Below are 18,542 nucleotides of genomic sequence, written 5' to 3'. Positions count from 1 at the left end.
AATCCTCTGGCAGATGTTGGTTTTGTTTTAGGAGGCAGTCAACCCAGTGAGGTTCAGACCACAGCTGTGTGTCCCTCTGTGGCTGACTGCCGTGCGGCCCTGGGCCCGCCCTGCACACCTGGTGCACGGTCAGCCAGGGACCCGGGGTGGTTTACGGCCCATCTGCTCTCAGAGCCTTTCATGTGCTGCCCGGGGTCTGTTCCAACTGGGGTGAGCCAGCGCCTGTCAGCGTACGTGGAGTGAGGGGTCCGCTCTGCCCACGCTCTGCTCTCTGGGTTCGCCTCACGTACGCTTACTCCCGGGGCCCCTTCCTTAGTTCCTCTGTCCAGAAAGACGGGTTGCCCCCAGGGTCCTAGCCGCCTGCACTGCCGCGCTTCCACCCAACTGGGGCTGCCTTTGGGAAAAACCAGTGGAGCAAAGAGAAACAGCGGGGACCCCACGATCTCAGCCCACAGGGCCCCTCTTCCCGGGCCTCCAGGAGCCCTCGCCCCGGTGCTGGCCACACAGCTCCAGAGGGCGAGGCCACCCTTGGGTCAGGTCTGGGAGGAGAAAGAGGAAAACCACCCAGAAAAGCCCTCCCCAAAGGCCTCTCTTCAGGTCGTCTCTTCAGTCCACCTGCGGACAATCGCCTCTCAGAGAGCTTGGCCATGAGAGCAGCAGACGCGCTCCATCTCAACCCAGAAGCCCTCCTGTGGGGGACGCGTTTGAGAAGGCGAGGAGCCCCTGGGGAGAGGGGAGCAGGCGCATTTGCTGGGCCTGGGTGTCCTCCCGTGGACGTGAATGGCAGCCCTCCACACCACCCCCAGCCCCAGCTGCTCCGGGACCCACACAAGACAAAAGCACTGAACAGATGTGAACACTGAACCCCGTCCAGGCCACGCAAACACCCTACGTAGTAACTGCCCCTCACGTCACAGCTGTTGCCTCGCCCCAACCGCCCTCCCTGCAGACACTGAAGGTGCTGGGAGGCCTGGGACTCGTGAAGGCCTCCCTGGACGTGGACAAGAGGCCGCTGGAGCCCCAGGGCTGCGGGCAGAAGACGGGCCCCAGGGGCTGACCCTGACACGGACTTGAGCCTCCCAGGAGCGGAGCACAGGCCGGGCTCAGGGGTCTGTCTCGCCAAGGTGACGTGTGGGGGGCGGGGCAACCCTTCATCTGCATCGAGAGACGGGGGTTGGTGTGTCAAAGCAGCAGCCCGGACCCTCCCTCAGGATGCCCAGTGTGGGGTGACTGGCCTGGAGGCAGGGCACCAGTGGGGGAGAAGGCAGGGAAGCCCATCCACTACCAGCCCCAGCCCCTCTGAAGGTCACGGGGTTATAGCCAGGGCCCAGGGGGTGGAGCCAGAGGCCAGCCACACCCCCTGCCGACAGCTACAGCTGAGTCGGAGGAATTGCCCAGAGACCTCCTGAACACACGGGAGGCAGGCTGTGCCCAGGAGGTGGCACTGCAGGCCTGGAGGACTCGGGGGGGCAGGCAGTGCCCAGGAGAAGGTGGCACTGCAGGCCTGGAGGACACGGGGGGGGGGCAGGCAGTGCCCAGGAGAAGGTGGCACTGCAGGCCTGGAGGACTCGTGGGGGCAGGCTGTGCCCACAAGGTGGCACTGCGGGCTTCTAGGCTCCCTCGAGTAGTGCTGAGCCAGGGGTAGCGGCAGGTTTATGACCCTCCTCCCACCTCCACTGGCCGACCTGGCTGGAGGCCTGGCATCGGGCCAGCAGGACAGGCAGAGCCATCAGGAGGCTAGAAAGGCAGCTTCCCTTCTGCTGGTCTGTGTCCCTGCCGACTGCCCCCCACCAGCCACCGTTCCTCCCACCATGGAGGCTCCCCAGACGGCGAGAGCCTCAGCCCAACGCAGCGGACCCCGGGGAACCTGAGCCCAGGGGGGCTCCACGCCGCCCCTGGAGCTGGCAGAACACAGGCGGTGTCTCAGCTCTGGCCTCCAGCGGGGCTGAAGGTACCCGAGGGCGCTGCTGGCCTCCCTGCCCCACCCCCACCCGGCACAATGCGGAGAGGGGCTGCGGGTCTGCCTCCGCGCCGGGCTGAGCAGAGCCTCTCTGGCCGAGCCTGGCTGGAGGGCCCCTGGTCTTGGAGGCCACGCAGCATAGTGGAAAGTGCCAGACGTGTCCCCTGCCCCACCCTGGGGACGCGCCCTGCTGGGGGCCTGGAACCGGGGGAGGGGAACGTGGGGGGCTGCAGCTCTACAGATGGAGCAGCAGAGAGAGAAGACCCTGGGGTGGCTGGGGCCCACAGTCCCTATGGAGCGGTAGCCTTCTCCCTGCCTGTGAGCGCACCCTGTCCCACCCAAGGCCGGGCCCTGGTCTCAGACATGTGGCCCGGGCAGCTGAGAGAGAAGACTGCCGCATCAGTGAGCCACCAGCTCTGGGGTGTTCTGGCACGGCAGCCTGGACGGACCAAGGCGTGAGCACCTGCCAACCACCTCTTGGTGGACCCGCCCAGGGGCCCAGGCCCCCTGTTTCTGCCGTGACTGGCCAGGGTGCAGGACACTCTGGTGGGGTGATGGGGGGTTCTGTGCAGCTGCCTGGACTCAGGGCAGGGCCGCACTCAGAGGGGCCTCAAACCTGCAGCGCTTCCCGGCAGACACCCTACAGGCTGGGACCCAGCTCAAGGCTGTTTACACGGCCCTGCCACAGGGGAGGGTGGGCACAGGCGTGAATGGAGAGGCAGAGAAGCGGGACCCATCCCCTCTGTGCCATCCCCTGCCTTGCCACACACCCCCAGTGCCCTGGAGCCCCGAGACAGCCCCCCAAGAGGCACCGTCAGAACCTATGTCCCAGACAGGGTTTTTATTGGACGCTGCCCCTCCTGGGGGTGTGAGGCAGGAACCCTACAAATGGGCACCTGGGACAGATCCTCCAGCCAGCACTGGAGCGGCTGCCGGGTCACCAGAGGGGAGGCAGTGCTGAGCCCCTGGCGGCCTCCCGGCTCCGCTTCCCCACCCCTCCTCCCGCGAGCTCCGCAGCAGCCGTTCCACCTCCGTCAGGGTGCAGGCCCCAGGCCCGGGCTGTCACTGGAGCCCTCCTTGGCCACGCTGGACGTTCTCTGGCCCTTCTGCAGTGTGTAGGCGGACGGCCCCAGACGTAGGATTTTCCCGCTGCCCAGGCACTCGTCCCCTTTGTAGAACACGGCGAACTGGGGGGACAGAGGCCACGTCACCTGCAGCGGGACCCGGCCTCCGGGTGCCCTGAGCAGCCTGGACCCGCGCGGCTGGTCTACTGCTGGGGGAGGGCGGGCCCCGCGCCGCCTCCCCCGGCTTCAATCCTCGCCTCCCTGGGCCCAGGCCACAGGAGGGCCAGGGCGGGGCCACACGGCAGCCAGGCTGCGTGCTCACAACTGGGAGAGCAGCGCCAGGTGCAGGGCTGGCCGTCTGACCAGCACCCCCACACCCCTCTGCCCTCAGCCCCTCATTGTCCAGAAGAAAGGCAGGCCGTCTGTCCTTCCAGAGCATGAAGCCTCTACCGAGAGCCTGCATGTCTGCAGGCTGAGCTGGTGCTAAGAAGGGCCACACACAGCTGCAGGGCCACAACCCCATTCAACCCGCCAGCCGGAGTCCCCACTCACCTGTCCCGGGGCGAGAGCGCGCACAGCCTTCACAGCCGTCACCCACACGGTGCCGTCCTGATTGAGGGTCAGCACGCAGGGCACTGGGTGGAAGACAAGGATCCTTGGAGGAGGCGCTAGCCTTGCTGGCTGCGCAGCCTCAGGTCTTAGCCCCGGGGAGGAGGAGCAGGAAGTGCGGACAAAGGAAGCTTGGGGCAACAGCAGCCAGAGGGGCTCAGCACGGCCCAGCCGGGGCCAGGTGGACACACACACTACCTGCCAGCCACCTGCCCGCTGGACCGAGGCCCCCACACCCTTCCCAAGACGTCCCCCTGCATCCCGGACAAAGGGGGATCAGCTGGCCTCAGTGCCCCCAGCCTGTCTGTGCATAGGCAGAGGGCGAAGAGGGCTGAATGGGCTATGTGGTCTGGACACTGAGGCCCTCCCTGCCCCAGGTCTGATCCCCTGTCCCAACTCTGCCCTGGCCCACGGGCCCTCCCTGCCCCAGGTCTGACCGCCTGTCCCAACTCTGCCCTGGCCCACGGGCCCTCCCTGCCCCAGGTTTCACCGCCTGTCTCAACTCTGCCCTGGCCCACGGGCCCTCCCTGCCCCAGGTCGGACTGCCTGTCCCAACTCTGCCCTGGCCCACGGGCCCTCCCTGCCCCAGGTCTGACCTCCTGTCCCAACTCTGCCCTGGCCCACGGGCCCTCCCTGCCCCAGGTCTGACCTCCTGTCCCAACTCTGCCCTGGCCCACGGGCCCTCCCTGCCCCAGGTCTGATCCCCTGTCCCAACTGTGCCCTGGCCCACGGGCCCTCCCTGCCCCAGGTCTGATCCCCTGTCCCAACTGTGCCCTGGCCCACGGGCCCTCCCTGCCCCAGGTCTGACCTCCTGTCCCAACTCTGCCCTGGCCCACGGGCCCTCCCTGCCCCAGGTCTGATCCCCTGTCCCAACTGTGCCCTGGCCCACGGGCCCTCCCTGCCCCAGGTTTCACCGCCTGTCTCAACTCTGCCCTGGCCCACGGGTCCCTGAGCAGTCACCTAGCGCCATCTGGTGGCGGAAGCGGAAGTGACACTCCATCATCTTGTCGCGGACCAGGGCAGCAGGCGGCTCCTCCGCGATCCAGTGAACGCGGCCGGTCCGCAGCAGGTCCCTGTACAGGGCCGGGTGGTCCGTCCGGGGGGCCTACGGGACGGAACGCGAGGCTGTGGTGCCCTGCACCCTCAGTAGAGGGTCCCTGCCCAGAGCCCCTCACTGCACTGCATTCACGACTGTAGCAGCGAACACGCACTGAAAACCACGCTGCCCCGTGGACACTCGCGCGCGTGTGTCCCTGGAGCCTCCCTAAGCCTGTGCAGATGAGTGCAGAGGGAAAGCCACTTGCCACGCGCCCTCGGCAAGCAGCAGAGGAGCACGCGGTCCACTCACAGCCTCACTCCTCTCGTCCCCGCCACACTCTGCCTGTCCAGCGCCCGGACACCCGGGCCAGCCACATTCCCACAGGGATCCCACCAAACACCACGTGGCTGGGAATAGGCTCCTGGGGCCTCCACACACCCTGGCCTCCTAGCACCCAGCAGCCCCCTCAAGGCAGGACCGAGAACATCAAGTCCAGTGCCCTCAGGCTCTAAGGAGACAAGGACACCCACACAGGAACCAGCCTTTCCCAAAGCGAAAGACACTGCTGAACATCACACGAAAGTCACTTTAACTCAATGCGATCAGAATCGCCGTTCAGACTTCTGCACCAGGGCTCTCCTGGGAGGAGATGTCCCGGCCACGGTGGGCAGGGTCACTGGCCCTCCACCCGGTCTAAGAACAGCGTGCGCTCAGCCAGGCTGCTCACCTCCAGCCCTGCCGAGACTGGGACTGGATCATTCCGCAGGGGACAGGGCCCCGGGCTTCACCCGCTACACACCAGCAGGACCTCTTGCCCGCCCCAATGCTGTGACACTAAAAATGTCCCCTGCTAAACTGATAAATCGCTTCAGTCGTGTCCGACTCTGTGCGACCCCATAGACGGCAGCCCACCAGGCTCCGCCGTCCCTGGGATTCTCCAGGCAAGAACACTGGAGTGGGTTGCCACTGCCTTCTCCAATGCATGAAAATGAAACGGAAGTGGCTCAGTCATGTCCAACTCTTCGCGACCCCATGGACTGCAACCTACCAAGCTCCTCCGTCCATGGGACTTTTCAGGTAAGAGTACTGGAGTGGGTTGCCGTGGCCTTCTCCAAAAATGTGCCCAGGTCCCGCTAAAGTCCCAGGTCCCAGAGCTACAGCAGGTGGCCTGGGCTGGCCCCAGCTCTGTCCTTGTCTGCTCAACAGCAACTCGCTGGGGCCCCTCGTGAGCAGGCCCATCCTGGGCACTGCCCACCCCATGTCCACGAGGCCTTCCGCACGCTACTTCAGCTTTGGGTCTGTCCGCTGGGTACAATCAGAGGAGTGACATCTACTTACAGGGACTGACGTGATGACGACCAGCGTGATGGGCATACAAGAAGAGCTATCAAGTACCTTACACAAAACCTTTGGTAGCGGCGCCAACCTTGGAGGGCACAGAGAAAAGGCCCTGCAGAGCCCCCACCCCGCCTGCTCAGCTTCGTGGGCTCTGCCCAGCCCGGCCTCGTCTCCTCCCGCCGACTCACCACAAGCACATCGCCCTTGGCACCATCCTTGTCCACCACGTACCAGGGCTCCCGTAAGCCTCCTATGTTGGCTCTCTGGCCCAAAGTGTACAGGAACCAACCTGTGGAGACAGTTTCTCGGTGAGGTGGGAGGAGTCCTCTCGCAAACGTCCCGGTGGGACGGGGCGGCAGGCAGGAGGCGCCCCTCTGTGGACCGCTTGCAGCAGCTGGGGTTAGGCTGCACCTCCCACCCTGCAAGGAGCAGTTCCAGCCACGGGGCCACCCAGCCTGCAGTGAGCAGGGCCCACTCCTTTAGAAGGAGGACCTAGTGCCCCGCTGGAAGCCACGAGCCCCTCCTGCCGAGCCTCTGTGCGTTTCACAGGCGTGCCCGCTCCCCTGTACTGACCACATGGGGCGGGGGCACCAGCGCAGCCTCGGTCCCTCTGTGCCCAGTGCTCTCCAACTACCTCTGTGTACCCCCCACCCCACCACCAGCAGCACAAGACCCAGCGGGGACAAGGGGACCCACGGTGCCCAGGCTCAGCGCTCCCCTCCTGGACCAGGCTCCCCGAGGCTCCGGCCATCTCCTGCCAGGACAGGCTGGGAGCACCCTGCAGCTGTTCCCAGCAGGGCCAGCTTCTCCTCCTGCCTCAGGTCTCGGGGAGCCCATGACATCTAAGCCCCACCCCCCCACCAGCACCAGGAAGGGGAGGCCGTCCAGCCCAAACCAAGGTGGACTTCTCTAAGGAACAAGCCCCTGTTGAGTGTCCACGTCTGAGGCCCAGCCCTCCTCCTCCAGGCAGGTCAGACCCTGCTGGGCCGAGTCTCGCCTGTCATCAGGCCCCCAGGGTGCAGCCCCACGTCTGCCCTCCCACCTGGGCACCTGACCTGTCCTCCCACGCCAGCCCAGCACAGACTGGGGGTGCCCAACCCAGCAGAGTCTGCGAATGAGGAGCGGCAGCCCACCAGGAAGCGGGTGGTCCCAGCTCTTCACACCGTCCTAAGTCACGGAACTTGCACTCTGCAGTCGACCCGACTCCTTCCCCCAGGGTGGAACTTTCCTGTAGCCTTCTATTCTCCCTTGCGTGGATGAACACCCAACTCGCAGTGAGGCCTTCTGAGCCAGGCGCACTGTCTATTATTGGCTGCAATGCCTGAGGAGCCACACCTCGAGATGCAGACCCCCGTCACAGCGACACCCGCCCCTTCCTGCGGCCCTCCGAGCCCCCTGCCACTCAGCAGGGCCTGGGGCACCCCGCCTGAACCCCCAGCATGCAGGCGCCCCAAGCCTCAAGGCGCTCAGCATGAAAAGCAGCCCTGGACTGCGCTCACCTTTGTGTGTCCCCAGAACCTTGTTGTCTTCTATAGAAATAAATCGACCAGGTCGAGGCTGTAAATACTGGAAAACCAGTGCTCCATCACCAACAGCTCCAGGTTCAGAGCAGAAACAGGGCCCCATTCTTTCGCATCAAAGAACACTCACCTCAAGGATGAAATTTTCAAAGTTCCTTTTACCAATAAAACAGATGCCCATGCTCTGAAATGAACAGAAGACCACGTGTGAGATGAGCGGCTGGGCGGGGGCCCCACGCTCCACTCGGAGACCCCAGGCAAGGACGGGGGTACAACACAGGGCCTCCTGGGGCTCACCTGCCCTGAGCCACCCCACCCTCCAGGCCAGGGCCCGGCTGCCCTCCTCCAGGGCCACAGACACCAGTCAGAGCCATTCACGGACCTCGAGGGGCTTCTCTCAGGTCCCAGACAAGGACCTGGCGGCTACGCTTGTGAGCGGTGCCACCGCCAAGACCTGCCGGGCCTGCATTCGCGGCAGACCCTCAGGCCAGCCGCCCGGAAAGGAAGCCAGTGCTAGAGCCCCGAGGCACTGTCTGTGAGGCTGGGGAGAGGCTGGGGAGAGACAGGGGCCGGAGCAGGAGCAGGAAGCGCAAGCCAGGCCGCAGGGCGAGGGCGCAGGAGGGTCAGAGACGCAGGGTCAGGGGCCCTTCCCGAGGTGACACGTCTAGGTGAGAGGAGCGAGTGGGAACGGCCGTCGCCCGGCGTCCTCGCCTCGTTCTGCCTTGTGTCTCCCTAGAATGGGGGTCCTGAGGGCGGAGCCCTCGCCCCTGCCAGCGGCAACGCCCCTCAATCCTACCTCCTTCTTCTGAAGCACATGATGAAGTCTGTTCTCAGCAGCTATTTTCTTTACGAAATCTTTCGTTAACTCCCCCAGGGGGAAGAGGGTTCTCCTTAGTGCCTCCTGGGGAACCTGGCTGAGAAAGAAGGTCTGGTCTTTAAAGCTGTCAGCTGCTTGGAGGAGTTTTACCGCTGCCAAGAGTAAAGAACAAAAGATGTTGCAGGAACAAAAATAACCATACATTGCTTTTAATAGTGTCCTCCTGTTTACTTTGACAGATTAGCCCTGGTCTGGCAGAAACAAAGATCAATAATCAACAGTACATTTCCAGAAAAAAGATCTGCCATGGTTAACAAAAAGTCCCACCCCTAATTCATCTACTGTTGAAAAAAATACACGGAAGGGAGATTTTATGTGATAAGGGAATTTATTCCGGTTCATGTGTTAGGCTATGTTTTCAAAGATTAAACATCACATGACAAAAACATTATGAAATATTAAGAAGAAAACAAAATGAGCCACATTTGGGAAAATCAAACCCTGCTGAGACGGCCTGGGCTGTGCTGTTTCCCACTGACAACAGGAGTTCACGCCCTGGCTGCTCTCCTCACCTCCCGCCCCCAGTGCATGCCGACCACACTCCCCAGCAGCGCCCGCTTCTCAACCCGCTTCCCCGCCTGGTGACAGTGGGCTGTTCAGAGTCCAAGCTGTCACCTGTCAGCCGAGCCTCTGCGGTTTCTCTAAAGGTCTGCGTGTGCGCTAAGTTGCTTCAGTCGTGTCTGACTCTGCGAGCCCACGACTGCAACCCACCAGGTTCCTCTGTCCATGGGATTCTCCAGGCAAGTGTACTGGAGTGGGTCACCGTGCCCTCCTCCACGGGATCTCTTACAGGAAACCCACACCTCTCACATCTCCTGCACTGGTAGGTGGGCCTCTACCACCTGAAGCCCCTCCAAAGGTCTGTTTCATGTGAAGACTGTTCCCAGCTTGATGGCAATGGTGCAGAGCTCTGCCTGACCCTGGCCTTGGGACGGGGTTCTCTGGGCTGCTGGGTCCTGCCTGGCATGTTACAGGCCTTCTACAACCAAGAACACTGGGTCCTCCGCTCTGCAGCTCAGTGACCAACGAAGGAAATGGAGCATGACGCCAGTGTCACGGCCTCTCTCCATGTGTCATGACTAGGGCTAAGCGAAGCCTCAGCAAGTCACACGCCGAGCTCACATCCATGCAAAAGGTACAAAGAGCCCAGGTACAGCACGTGGCCCGCCCCGTCACACGTGTAGCGTGCTCTCTGTGTGGTTGGTTATGTTTTCCTTCTGTGAGCTCAAATTTGACCCTCATGTTAGCCCTATGACAGATTTATCCCCATCTTCAGGTGAGGAAACCGAGGCCTAGATAATTAAAGTGACCGCCCACAGGGGTGCAGGGAGACGAGGGCAGAGCTGGAAACTGAGCCCAATCACATGGGCTCCATTCCATCAGTTTTTACGTATAAAACAAAATCATGTGAAAAGTGAAAAAGAGAATCCAGTCAACCAGTCATCAGGTAGGAAGACTCATTTGCCAAATGCTATTTTTTGTTTCAAAACTAAATTTAAGCAAACAAACAAAAAATTTATGATTTTAAAAAAAGCAAGCAGGTAACCCTTGACCAGGAAGAGGGACCCCCACTACGGGAGGGTTTGCTGGCACCCAGAGCCCCCTTCAGCACCTTCCCTGCTCCGGGTTGGCCAGCGTGCCACCTGCCCCTGACGGGTGAGGACACAGGCTGCCCCTGGGATAGGAAGGGCACAGGAGCTCAGGGTGGGCGCGCTGACCCCGTGCCCTCTCCCCAGTGACTAAGGCCAGGAGGCTTAGTCCAGCCCCCAGGGCAACTGAGTCAGAACAAAATAAAAAACCTGTAGTGTCTTGAAAACACGCAGAGAACAGACACTGCGGCCCTGTTCCAACAGCGACACAGGACAGAGCAGGCACCGCGCCACCAGGTCTGGTCAGAAAGGCCCGCCAGCTCTGCGCGGCGGCGCCTCTTCCAAGAGCTCAGCAGGCACGCTACGCGACACAGAAACAAATCCTTTATCTACTCCCGCCCCGAGAGCCACGACCACTGGGTCCTGGGGCCTGATTCTGCTGTGGAGTGCCCGGGCGGCAGGGCTGGGCGGCCACAGTCAGGCCCTCCCAGTGTGCGGGGCGGGGGGCTGCTTTCCTGCTGAGGGGTTCCCCAGGAGTGTACAGGTCGCACCGGGGAGGGAAGCGGTCATGTCTCCCTACGCACCAGCGTCCCCCAGCGGACACAGTGCTGTGCTGGCGGCAGCAGGAGGCCTTCCCAACACAGGCTAAGTGGCGGCCTGGTCTGGGTCCGGTCAGTTTGTTGATCTGTGGCCTCGGCTGCCGCAAGGTGGAGAGGAGGAGAGATCACAGGGCAGCTAAGCTGCGGCCTGTAACTGGGCTGGACAACACGGAGGACCGGGGAGGAGCAGAGACTGTGGAGCTGGGTGGACCGGGCTGTGTCCAGCCCCCGACCCAAGGCCCCCTGCCAGCGATGCAGCCAAGTTTCAGTTACCTCCTCGGAGAAGAGGACCCGGAGACCCGCCTGCTGGCCCTGCTAAGATGGGTGCAGGGAGGGGACACCTCTGGGGTCAGACAGGGAGGCGGTGGACAGGAGGCAGGCCAGGGCAGGCCAGACCTGGAGAAACGCAGGTTCCCTACGGTCCTGCAGCCAAGGAAACTGTCTGCAGAGACGTGGCTCTGGGCTCCATGCCGTCCTTCACTGCATAAGGATGTAAATTCCTCTCTTCTACATAAACATGCACCAGGACAAGCCAACAGCCTTCCAGTCGACTGCTTGGCACTTTCTAGGCTGGTGACACCTCGTGCCCTTTGACACTGAAAATTTATACATGTCATCTTCCGAAGCAAGCTGCCAGACCTGTGCCATGAATGTCAGGAGCCAGCCTCATTTCACACTGAAGTACATCACCCCTCAATCTCGACAACGCAAGGCTGAGAATGGGGTCTGTGACACTCCAACACTGTCGCCTGCTTCCCCCAGAACTGGGTTAAGTTTCCCAGCAGCCCTGCCCGGGTGCCCGCCTGAGCCAGTCGGAGGCCCCGGGGGGACTGACCCTTGAGGCAACTCACTGTCCTTCTTTGAGGAGGAAACCAAAGCCAATGAGCTCGCCTGGAAAACACGGGGAGAAGTCGGGCAGAGCACGCTGACAGCCCACGGCCACTGCTTCGCTCCCAAATAGTTCGGCCCTGGCCTGACACGTGTACTCACCGTTCCTAACTTCAAACCGGTTTCTGAAGAGCCCTTCCGGCCTCTTGATGTGTTTCTGCTGGAACACCTCTTCATCTTCCAGGGACGTTCTTGCGTAGTGACCTGTCGCCACCGCATCTGCGCCTGGGAGGTTTTTACAGCATGAGGGTCAGAGTTCAGGCGTGCACTTGCTGGCCTCGGTCAGTCTGAGCCCAGGGTGCTCCGTGGGGCAGAGATGCCAGGTCTCACACCAGGTGGTCTGCACAGGGGATCCGCCCCACTCCCCAATGCCCAGATCCCAGGGAAGAGACACACTCCTGGGATTCCATTAGACAGGTGGTCTTTGAAGTCTCTGAACTGATAAAATGTTAGCTACGAGGTTTTGCTGCATCTCTAAGAGCCTTTCAGAAGTTAATGTCAGGAAGTCCCGGGGAGCTCAGTGCTTAGGACTCAGTTCTCTCACTGCCAGTGCCTAGGCTCGATGCCTGATAGGGGACCTAAGAACCCACAAGCCACACGTCCAAAAAAAGTTACCATCTATTTATTCATTCTAGCTTAAGGAAAACATCAAACACGTACACAAAGGTTTAAATACAGAAAGCTCATTTCAGCGCTTCTTATACTAAGAAAACACTGAAAACAACCAAACTGTTTAATACCAGGAGACTACGAATAAAGCACCACTGCACGATAACAGCACCACACACACACAATGTTTAAAGGCACCGGGCAAACACTTATGATGTTATCCAGCAGAGAAAGTACAGGATCCCACTCTTCTCGATGTACAGGAAAACCAGAAGACGAGCAACAGAAAGCCCTTCTTTTTTATCCTGGGAGGAAATTGCAGATGACACTTTTCCTCCTCTTCTTATGCTTGTAAGTTTTAAACTTTCTTTAATAAACGCATAGTACTTTTATCACAGTGAAGGACCATCCAGTAAAATCAATTTCTTCTTTCCATACTATGCAAAAAAGTCAAAGAACCTACCGAGGCATATACTAATCCATAGGCCTTGCATTGTGTGAAAACTTCATAGACATTCAGGATTGTGAGACTGTTTCCTGGAAGCTGCAGCAAAACTGACCCAGCACTTAACCAAAGAACTGTTTAGTCACTAAGTTGTGTCCAACTCTTTGTGACCCCCCCGACTGTAGCCTGCCAGGCGCCTCTGTCCATGGGATTCTCCAGGCAAGAATACTGGAGAGCGTTGCCGTTTCCTTCTCCGGGGATTCTTCCTGACCCAGGGATCGAACCCACGTCTCCTTTCTTGGCGGCAGATTCTTCACCACTGCGCCACCAGGGAAGCCCATCAATCAGCTGTCGTTCAGCTGCTCAGTCGTGTCCGACTCTGCAACCCCTGGACTGCAGCACGCCAGGCGTCCCTGGCCTTCACCATCTCCCAGGGCTTGCTCAAACTCATGTCCATTGAGTCGGTGATGCCAGCCATCTCATCCTCTGTCGTCCCCTTCTCCTCCTGCCTTCAGTCTTTCCCAGCAATAGGGTCTTTTTCAATGAGTCAGCTCTTCGCATCAGGTGGCCAAAGGACTGGAACTTCAGCTTCAGCATCAGTCCTTCCAATGAATATTCAGGACTTATTCCTGATGGACTGGTTGGATCTCCTTGAAGTCCAAGGGACTCTCAAGAGTCTTCTCCAACACCACAGTTCAAAAGCATCAGTTCTGCCTGGCTCAGCTGTGATTCTCACTCCGGAGTTGGAGGAAAAGTACTTGTCCAATGCTGGGTGAGCTCTTCAAATTTAAGCTTTACATCCTCAGATCCAGCAGATACATGCTGAAACCAACCTCAGCTCCTGGAAATCTCATGATTTTTAAAAAGACAAATGAAGATAATTCAAATCACTTACCAAGGTTATCCACAGCATAATTAAAAAAACAACGGAATTTGATATGCTTGTTGCAGACTATGTCAGGATTAGGAGTTCTTCCTTTTTCATATTCATTTAAAAAATCACTGCAATGAAAAGAAAAGCCTTTTTATTTCTAAGTGTCAAACATCCTACAGAAAAATAAATCAGGTACATGACTTGCTTAGAGATTCTCCATGTTTTATTAAAACTGTAACTTTCTGCAAGATAGTAGCTTCAGTACAGAATCATTTTCAGTATTTTCATCAAACGTTTGTTTAAAGCCAGCTGCGCTTTCCATCTGAATCTGCACTCACCAGGCACCGAGGCCCATTGTGCCATTTCCCAAAGTAAGAGCCACAGGACCCCATCCGAGAACCAACTGGAGCGCCTGCTGAGGTGCAGGTTGCAGGGCCCCGCCCAGGCTCGGATGTCTGTTTAACCAGCACCCCAGCTGCTTCCTCAGCCCAACACTGATGGCCCAGGGGCTCCATCCTCAGGGACCAGCCACAGCCGGCCTCCCAGAGCAGACCTGAGCCCTCGCTCTCTCATGCTAATTTAGCAGCAGAACATCTCAAGGTTCAAGAGACGTTAAAGAGACTTCTGGCAGGTGGCACAGTAATAGGAACAAGGGCTGGGGTGCTCAGGATGCAGGCCTGGCTTCCAACCCAGACTCTCCAGGGGCGGCCGAGGCCTCCCACACACGGTCTCTGGCACCGTGGCCTGAAAAGAGAAAGCACTGGCTGACCCCAGCAGGCCTGCCGTGGAGAGGGCCTGCGCCACGGCAGGGAGCCCTGACCTGAACACGTCGTTCCAGTACTCCTTCGCGTAGGACACCTGGCGGAAGGGGATGTCCAGGATCCGGCACACTCTGTAGGCGTCCTCGCAGTCTCTGTCAGCGGTGCAGACACCGTGCTCGTCCAGGGAGTCCCAGTTCTTCATAAACACCCCGGTCACCTGGTAACCTGGGGGTAGGAGTGGAGGGGCAAAGTCAAGAGGGGATGTGGCGTCGACCAGGTGTGGAAAGGCAGTGCCTTCCGAGCTCTCCTGCGCCCCTGGGCACTGGGCCTGGCTGTCCCTCCTTCCGAGCTCTCCTGCGCCCCTGTGCACGGGGGCCTGGCTGTCCCTCCCGCCGCCACGAGGTCTGCAGCGCTCCGACCACATCTTGATGTAAACACTCCTGATGCTCTGCTGCACTTGGTAAAGGCCTCCATCATCACAACACCCTGTGGGGCTGAACTGACAGTGTGCAACCCGGGGGTGTGAACACCCTGGAGGTGTGGACGAGATGGCATCTCTCCATCTTCACGTCCCCACACTGTGTCAGCAAATAGAGAGACTTAGCAATGTGACTGAATGAAAGAAAAGCAGAAATTCTACACAATTTTTCAAAACAAATAAAAACCGCCATTCAGTTATCAGAAAAGTAAACTCAATTCAAAAATTATTTCCAATTACCCACTAAGAATTAGATTCTAAGACATCAGACATAAAGACTGTTGGGAAGCGTAGTGCAAAATAGCCATAAAAGGAGAAAGTCCTTGGGAAAATGGCGAAGGGCCAGAAGTACGCGGCTTTGCACTACGGACAGAAAGACACCTCCTGCCTTTGGTTATGCTCGGCGCCAAGAGTTAATAATAAACAGGGATGTTACTTGTGAGAGCGGGTTGTGGGAGAAGCCCATGAGTCTATTTAGAGCGCGCTGTCCTTGAAACGTTTCTACTGATTATGTGTTAACTCCGTATGCGCTCTGCTGGCCGCATACTTTAAGCTCTTTGTTACTGCTTCTATAAAAAAGCTTGACTGCAGAAATAAACTTGTCCGTCCTTGCAAGAGACGGTCCAAGTGTCCTTCTTTCAGGTCCGTTGCTTCCAAGTCCCGGGGAGAAAATCCCCAACAAAGACATTAAAACTTTTGGTTGCTTTATCATAGGGCTTCCCTGGTGGCTCAGACGGTACAGAATCTGCCTATAATGCAAGAGACCCAGGTTCAACCTCTGGGCCGGGAAGATCTCCTGGAGAAGAGAATGGCAACCCACTCCAGTATTCTTGCCTGGAGAATCCCATGGTCAGAGGAGCCTGGCGGGATACAGTCCTTGGGGTCGCAAAGAGTGGGACATGACCGAGCGACTAACACACACACAGGCACACACATCTATGTACCTTGGGACCTGTTTTTCCCCTTTTCTGTTGCAGACAAAGTACCAAACCAAACATGGGGGAGACCAACTTTGTAACTGCATAGGTGTCTACCATGTATGAGAAGCGTTTCTTTTGGGTCGGCCGAATGTGATGAAAGGGCACTGGACTGTAAAAGCTTTGACACGGCATTCCAAAGAGCAGAGACTCGGTGACAAAGCTTGGCCAAACTCCAAAACGCCATGTGAGCCAGGCCACTAGCCCCGTCCCAGCAGGTCCTCCCTTCTCTTCTTCCCAAATCCCCTGACCGTGCTTCCCTAACAGTGCACCCTACACTGGGCTCCAGCTGTTCCTGTCCGCGCCCCTGCAGCTACCAAAGTGAGGCGCTCTGCCACCTGCCAACGCCGTCTCCACACCCATGTGTCCCCAGAGCCCAGCAGTGCCCAGCACACAACAGGAGCTTACGCAAAACAAACACACAACTCCACACCCAGAGCTTTAAAAATCCCCTCTTCCGTGGCTCATGTGCCTGATCATCCTCCTCCTGGCGACGTGACCACTCACGTGGCTGAGGCCCTGGCGCTCCAGGAGACCACAGCGCTCTGCAGGCTCTCAGCTTTTCAGGAGGCACCTCCGACGAGATTGGGAAAGGCCTCCGTGTCGAGGGGACAGGGCCGTGCTGCTTCTCTGCTGTGCCCCTCGGCTCCCCACCCGGAGGAGCAAAACCCAAGGTAGCTGGTCTGTGACGCCGCTCAGCCTGGATTCTGGGAAGGAGCGCTAGCCTCCTGAAGGAGTAAGATAACCCAACTAGCCTCCCCAGGGATGTCTGGGAAGGAGCGCTAGCCTCCTGAAGGAGTAAGATAACCCAACTAGCCTCCCCAGGGATGTCTGCCACATCACCCTCGACGTGTCGCTGCCTAGTCAGAACCCTTCAAGGGCTCTGCGCTGTCTCCCACGACACAGTGTGAAGCCCCGAACAGAACACACTCCACAAGCGCGCTCAGCCGGCCTCCCCTCCTCTCTCCCCCAATGCGGGGAGCTGCCCGTGAGAACGGGGTCCTTTGTCCGAAGGACACAGCTCTGGGAGCTGCCTCAGTCCTTGAGGGTTTGCTTGCAAACATAGCTCTCTGTCCCGCCACCCCAGAAATTAGGCGCTTATTTACTGCAGGCACCTGGAGTTCTGTGCAAACTTCTCACGCACAGAGAAATGTTATCTGGTGTAAGAAATAATAACAGGGAGCCATTCCCATGCTCTCAAGATTTCTTGTGACTGTTTGTAAGATGTATAGGCCAACCAAGAAAAAATGTCAACTGTCTTGTCTTTCTCACGCTTTTCTGTATAAATATAAGATGCTGAATAAAGTTGGTGTCAGACTGCGTCCCTTCGTGGAGACGTGTCTGAACCTCTCGACCCCATCTTTGTTGTAGTCTCTTGCTTTAGTTTCTTTCTTAGCCCCGCCGTGCACGTTCTCGGGACCTGATCGACTTTGCCGGCTGGCACCGGCACCCCCAGACCCAGCCAGCACTTTCGTGCCTGAGCTTCGCACCTGCTGCCGACTCCACCGGAAACGCTTCCTCCTCACCTCCTAAGCCCCAGCCTTTGCTCAGGGAACTCCTCCTCCAAGTCCTCATACCATGGATGAGAGGATCTTAGGTCTCTCATCTTCCAGGTTGCAACCTCCTCCATGAATAAACCTTGCTCTGCTCCAAACTCAAACCTTCAGTTTGTCTGGCCTCACTGTACCACTGGACACATGAACTTGGCTTTGCCAGTAGTCTCAGCGCAAACACCACCATCTCTGTGATGCTTTGATTCCCTGCCCTATCGCAATTATATATGCTCACAGCCTGCCTCTACTTTAACTGACACTTTTTGTTACACCTTTTGTGACAGTTTGGTTATTAATACGCACTAATAGGCTCTACTGCTGAGTGCCTAACGTGTGCTGGGCACTGGGGTAAAGGCTTTGTGTGTCCTGTTACTTATTAATACTACCTCCAGCAACCCTGGGAGGTAGGCGGTCCCTCCATTCTACAAACAGGGAGAGCTTGACTCACTTGTCCCAGGTCAGGAACCTTGGGTTCCCTCTGCATTCCAAGAGCCTAAGAACGAAAGGCGCCTCAACAACAGAGCGTCTACAAGTGCCGCTAGGTACAGGAGGGCTCCCAAGGGAGCGGGTCACACGGACGGAGAATTAGACGGGCAGTGAAGCCCGGCTCCCGACCGGGGGCGCCCGATAGACGCCTGAGAAAACGGAAGCGCTCCTGCGCCAAGAGTCTGTCATCCACCGAGTGGAAAGCACAGCCGTGACCTGATAAGCACACCGCCCGTCGGGACTGGTCGGCCACGTCGTGTGTCGTGGAGGGAAGGACCTCCACGGAGGCTGCGGCGCTCCTCAAGCCTAGGCTGAGTGTGGCCGTCGCCGCCGCCGCCGCCGCCGCCGCCGCGGGAGCAAGGCCTCGGGGCCAGGGAGAAACGCGACCGCCCGGAGTCGGAGACCCACTCTCCCCTGCTCGACCCCGGCGGCAACTGGGGGCCTGACCGCTCCCCGACAGGCGGCCGCGCGCTCTCCGACCCCCAGGCGCAGAGGGCGGGCCGGGGCGCGCGCCACCAAGCGGGGCTCTCCGAGAAGGGGCCGCTCGGGGGCGGCCGGGTCACTCGGCCTTCTCACCTCTCCGCCTCAGCAGCAGCGCTGCCACTGCGCTGTCCACGCCGCCGGAGACGGCGCACACGACATGCCGAGCCACCTGCATCGACAGCGGCCAATTCCCCTCACTGCCGCCGTCGCTTCCGCTTCTGGCCGGAAGTCCCGCCCTTCCCTGGAGGCGAGAGCGCAGAAGAGGCCCGGGCGGAAGCAGGTGCTCAGCGCCCTGCGTTCCTCCCTGCCCGCTGCTCCCTGGCGGGCCTGTGACCACGCCCCCTGCGCTCCTGGCTCTGGCTTACCTCTCTGCCCGCAGCTGCCGGACACAGT

General features: G+C 59.3%; 1 protein-coding gene across 4 annotated transcripts; it reads right to left on the bottom strand.

Annotated features, from left to right (window-relative positions):
• Positions 1–2,786: 2,786 nt before the first annotated feature.
• On the bottom strand, positions 2,787–18,369 carry TRMU (tRNA mitochondrial 2-thiouridylase). 4 transcript variants are annotated; one of them, XR_015164658.1, is made up of 11 exons: positions 18,243–18,369; positions 14,232–14,397; positions 13,433–13,539; positions 11,586–11,708; positions 8,327–8,499; positions 7,661–7,714; positions 7,144–7,576; positions 6,199–6,299; positions 4,594–4,738; positions 3,577–3,659; positions 2,787–3,147 (listed from the first exon to the last, which is right to left on the bottom strand). XR_015164658.1 is itself a non-coding variant. In XM_086403327.1 (11 exons), exons 1-11 carry the CDS (start codon positions 18,322–18,324, stop codon positions 2,995–2,997), a joined length of 1,254 nt encoding a protein of 417 aa, XP_086259453.1. In that variant the 5' UTR covers positions 18,325–18,369; the 3' UTR covers positions 2,787–2,994. The 4 variants fall into 4 exon arrangements, 2 of the variants coding, with proteins under 2 accessions (XP_086259453.1, XP_086259454.1); XM_086403327.1 differs by having other exon boundaries at positions 7,510–7,576; XM_086403328.1 differs by having other exon boundaries at positions 7,510–7,576; positions 8,327–8,440.
• Positions 18,370–18,542: the final 173 nt, after the last annotated feature.

The sequence above is a fragment of the Bos grunniens genome, chromosome 5 (assembly GCF_055505025.1).
Source record: "Bos grunniens cultivar Pamir isolate PY7600 chromosome 5, Bosgru_T2T1.0, whole genome shotgun sequence".
In the NCBI taxonomy this organism is placed as follows: domain Eukaryota; kingdom Metazoa; phylum Chordata; class Mammalia; order Artiodactyla; family Bovidae; genus Bos; species Bos grunniens.
This window is presented reverse-complemented; position numbering and strand designations above follow the sequence as displayed.

What these genes read in the sequence shown, in the direction of transcription:
- TRMU (XM_086403327.1), bottom strand. Translation starts at nt 18,324, where the DNA reads ATGCAGGTGGCTCGGCATGTCGTGTGCGCCGTCTCCGGCGGCGTGGAC. An exon ending in CCGGTTTGAAGTTAGGAACG is followed by an intron (nt 8,500 to 11,585) that starts GTGAGTACACGT and finishes TACTCTTGGCAG; the next exon opens with CGGTAAAACTCCTCCAAGCA. An exon ending in GCGCTCTCGCCCCGGGACAG is followed by an intron (nt 3,148 to 3,576) that starts GTGAGTGGGGAC and finishes CTGTCCCCCCAG; the next exon opens with TTCGCCGTGTTCTACAAAGG.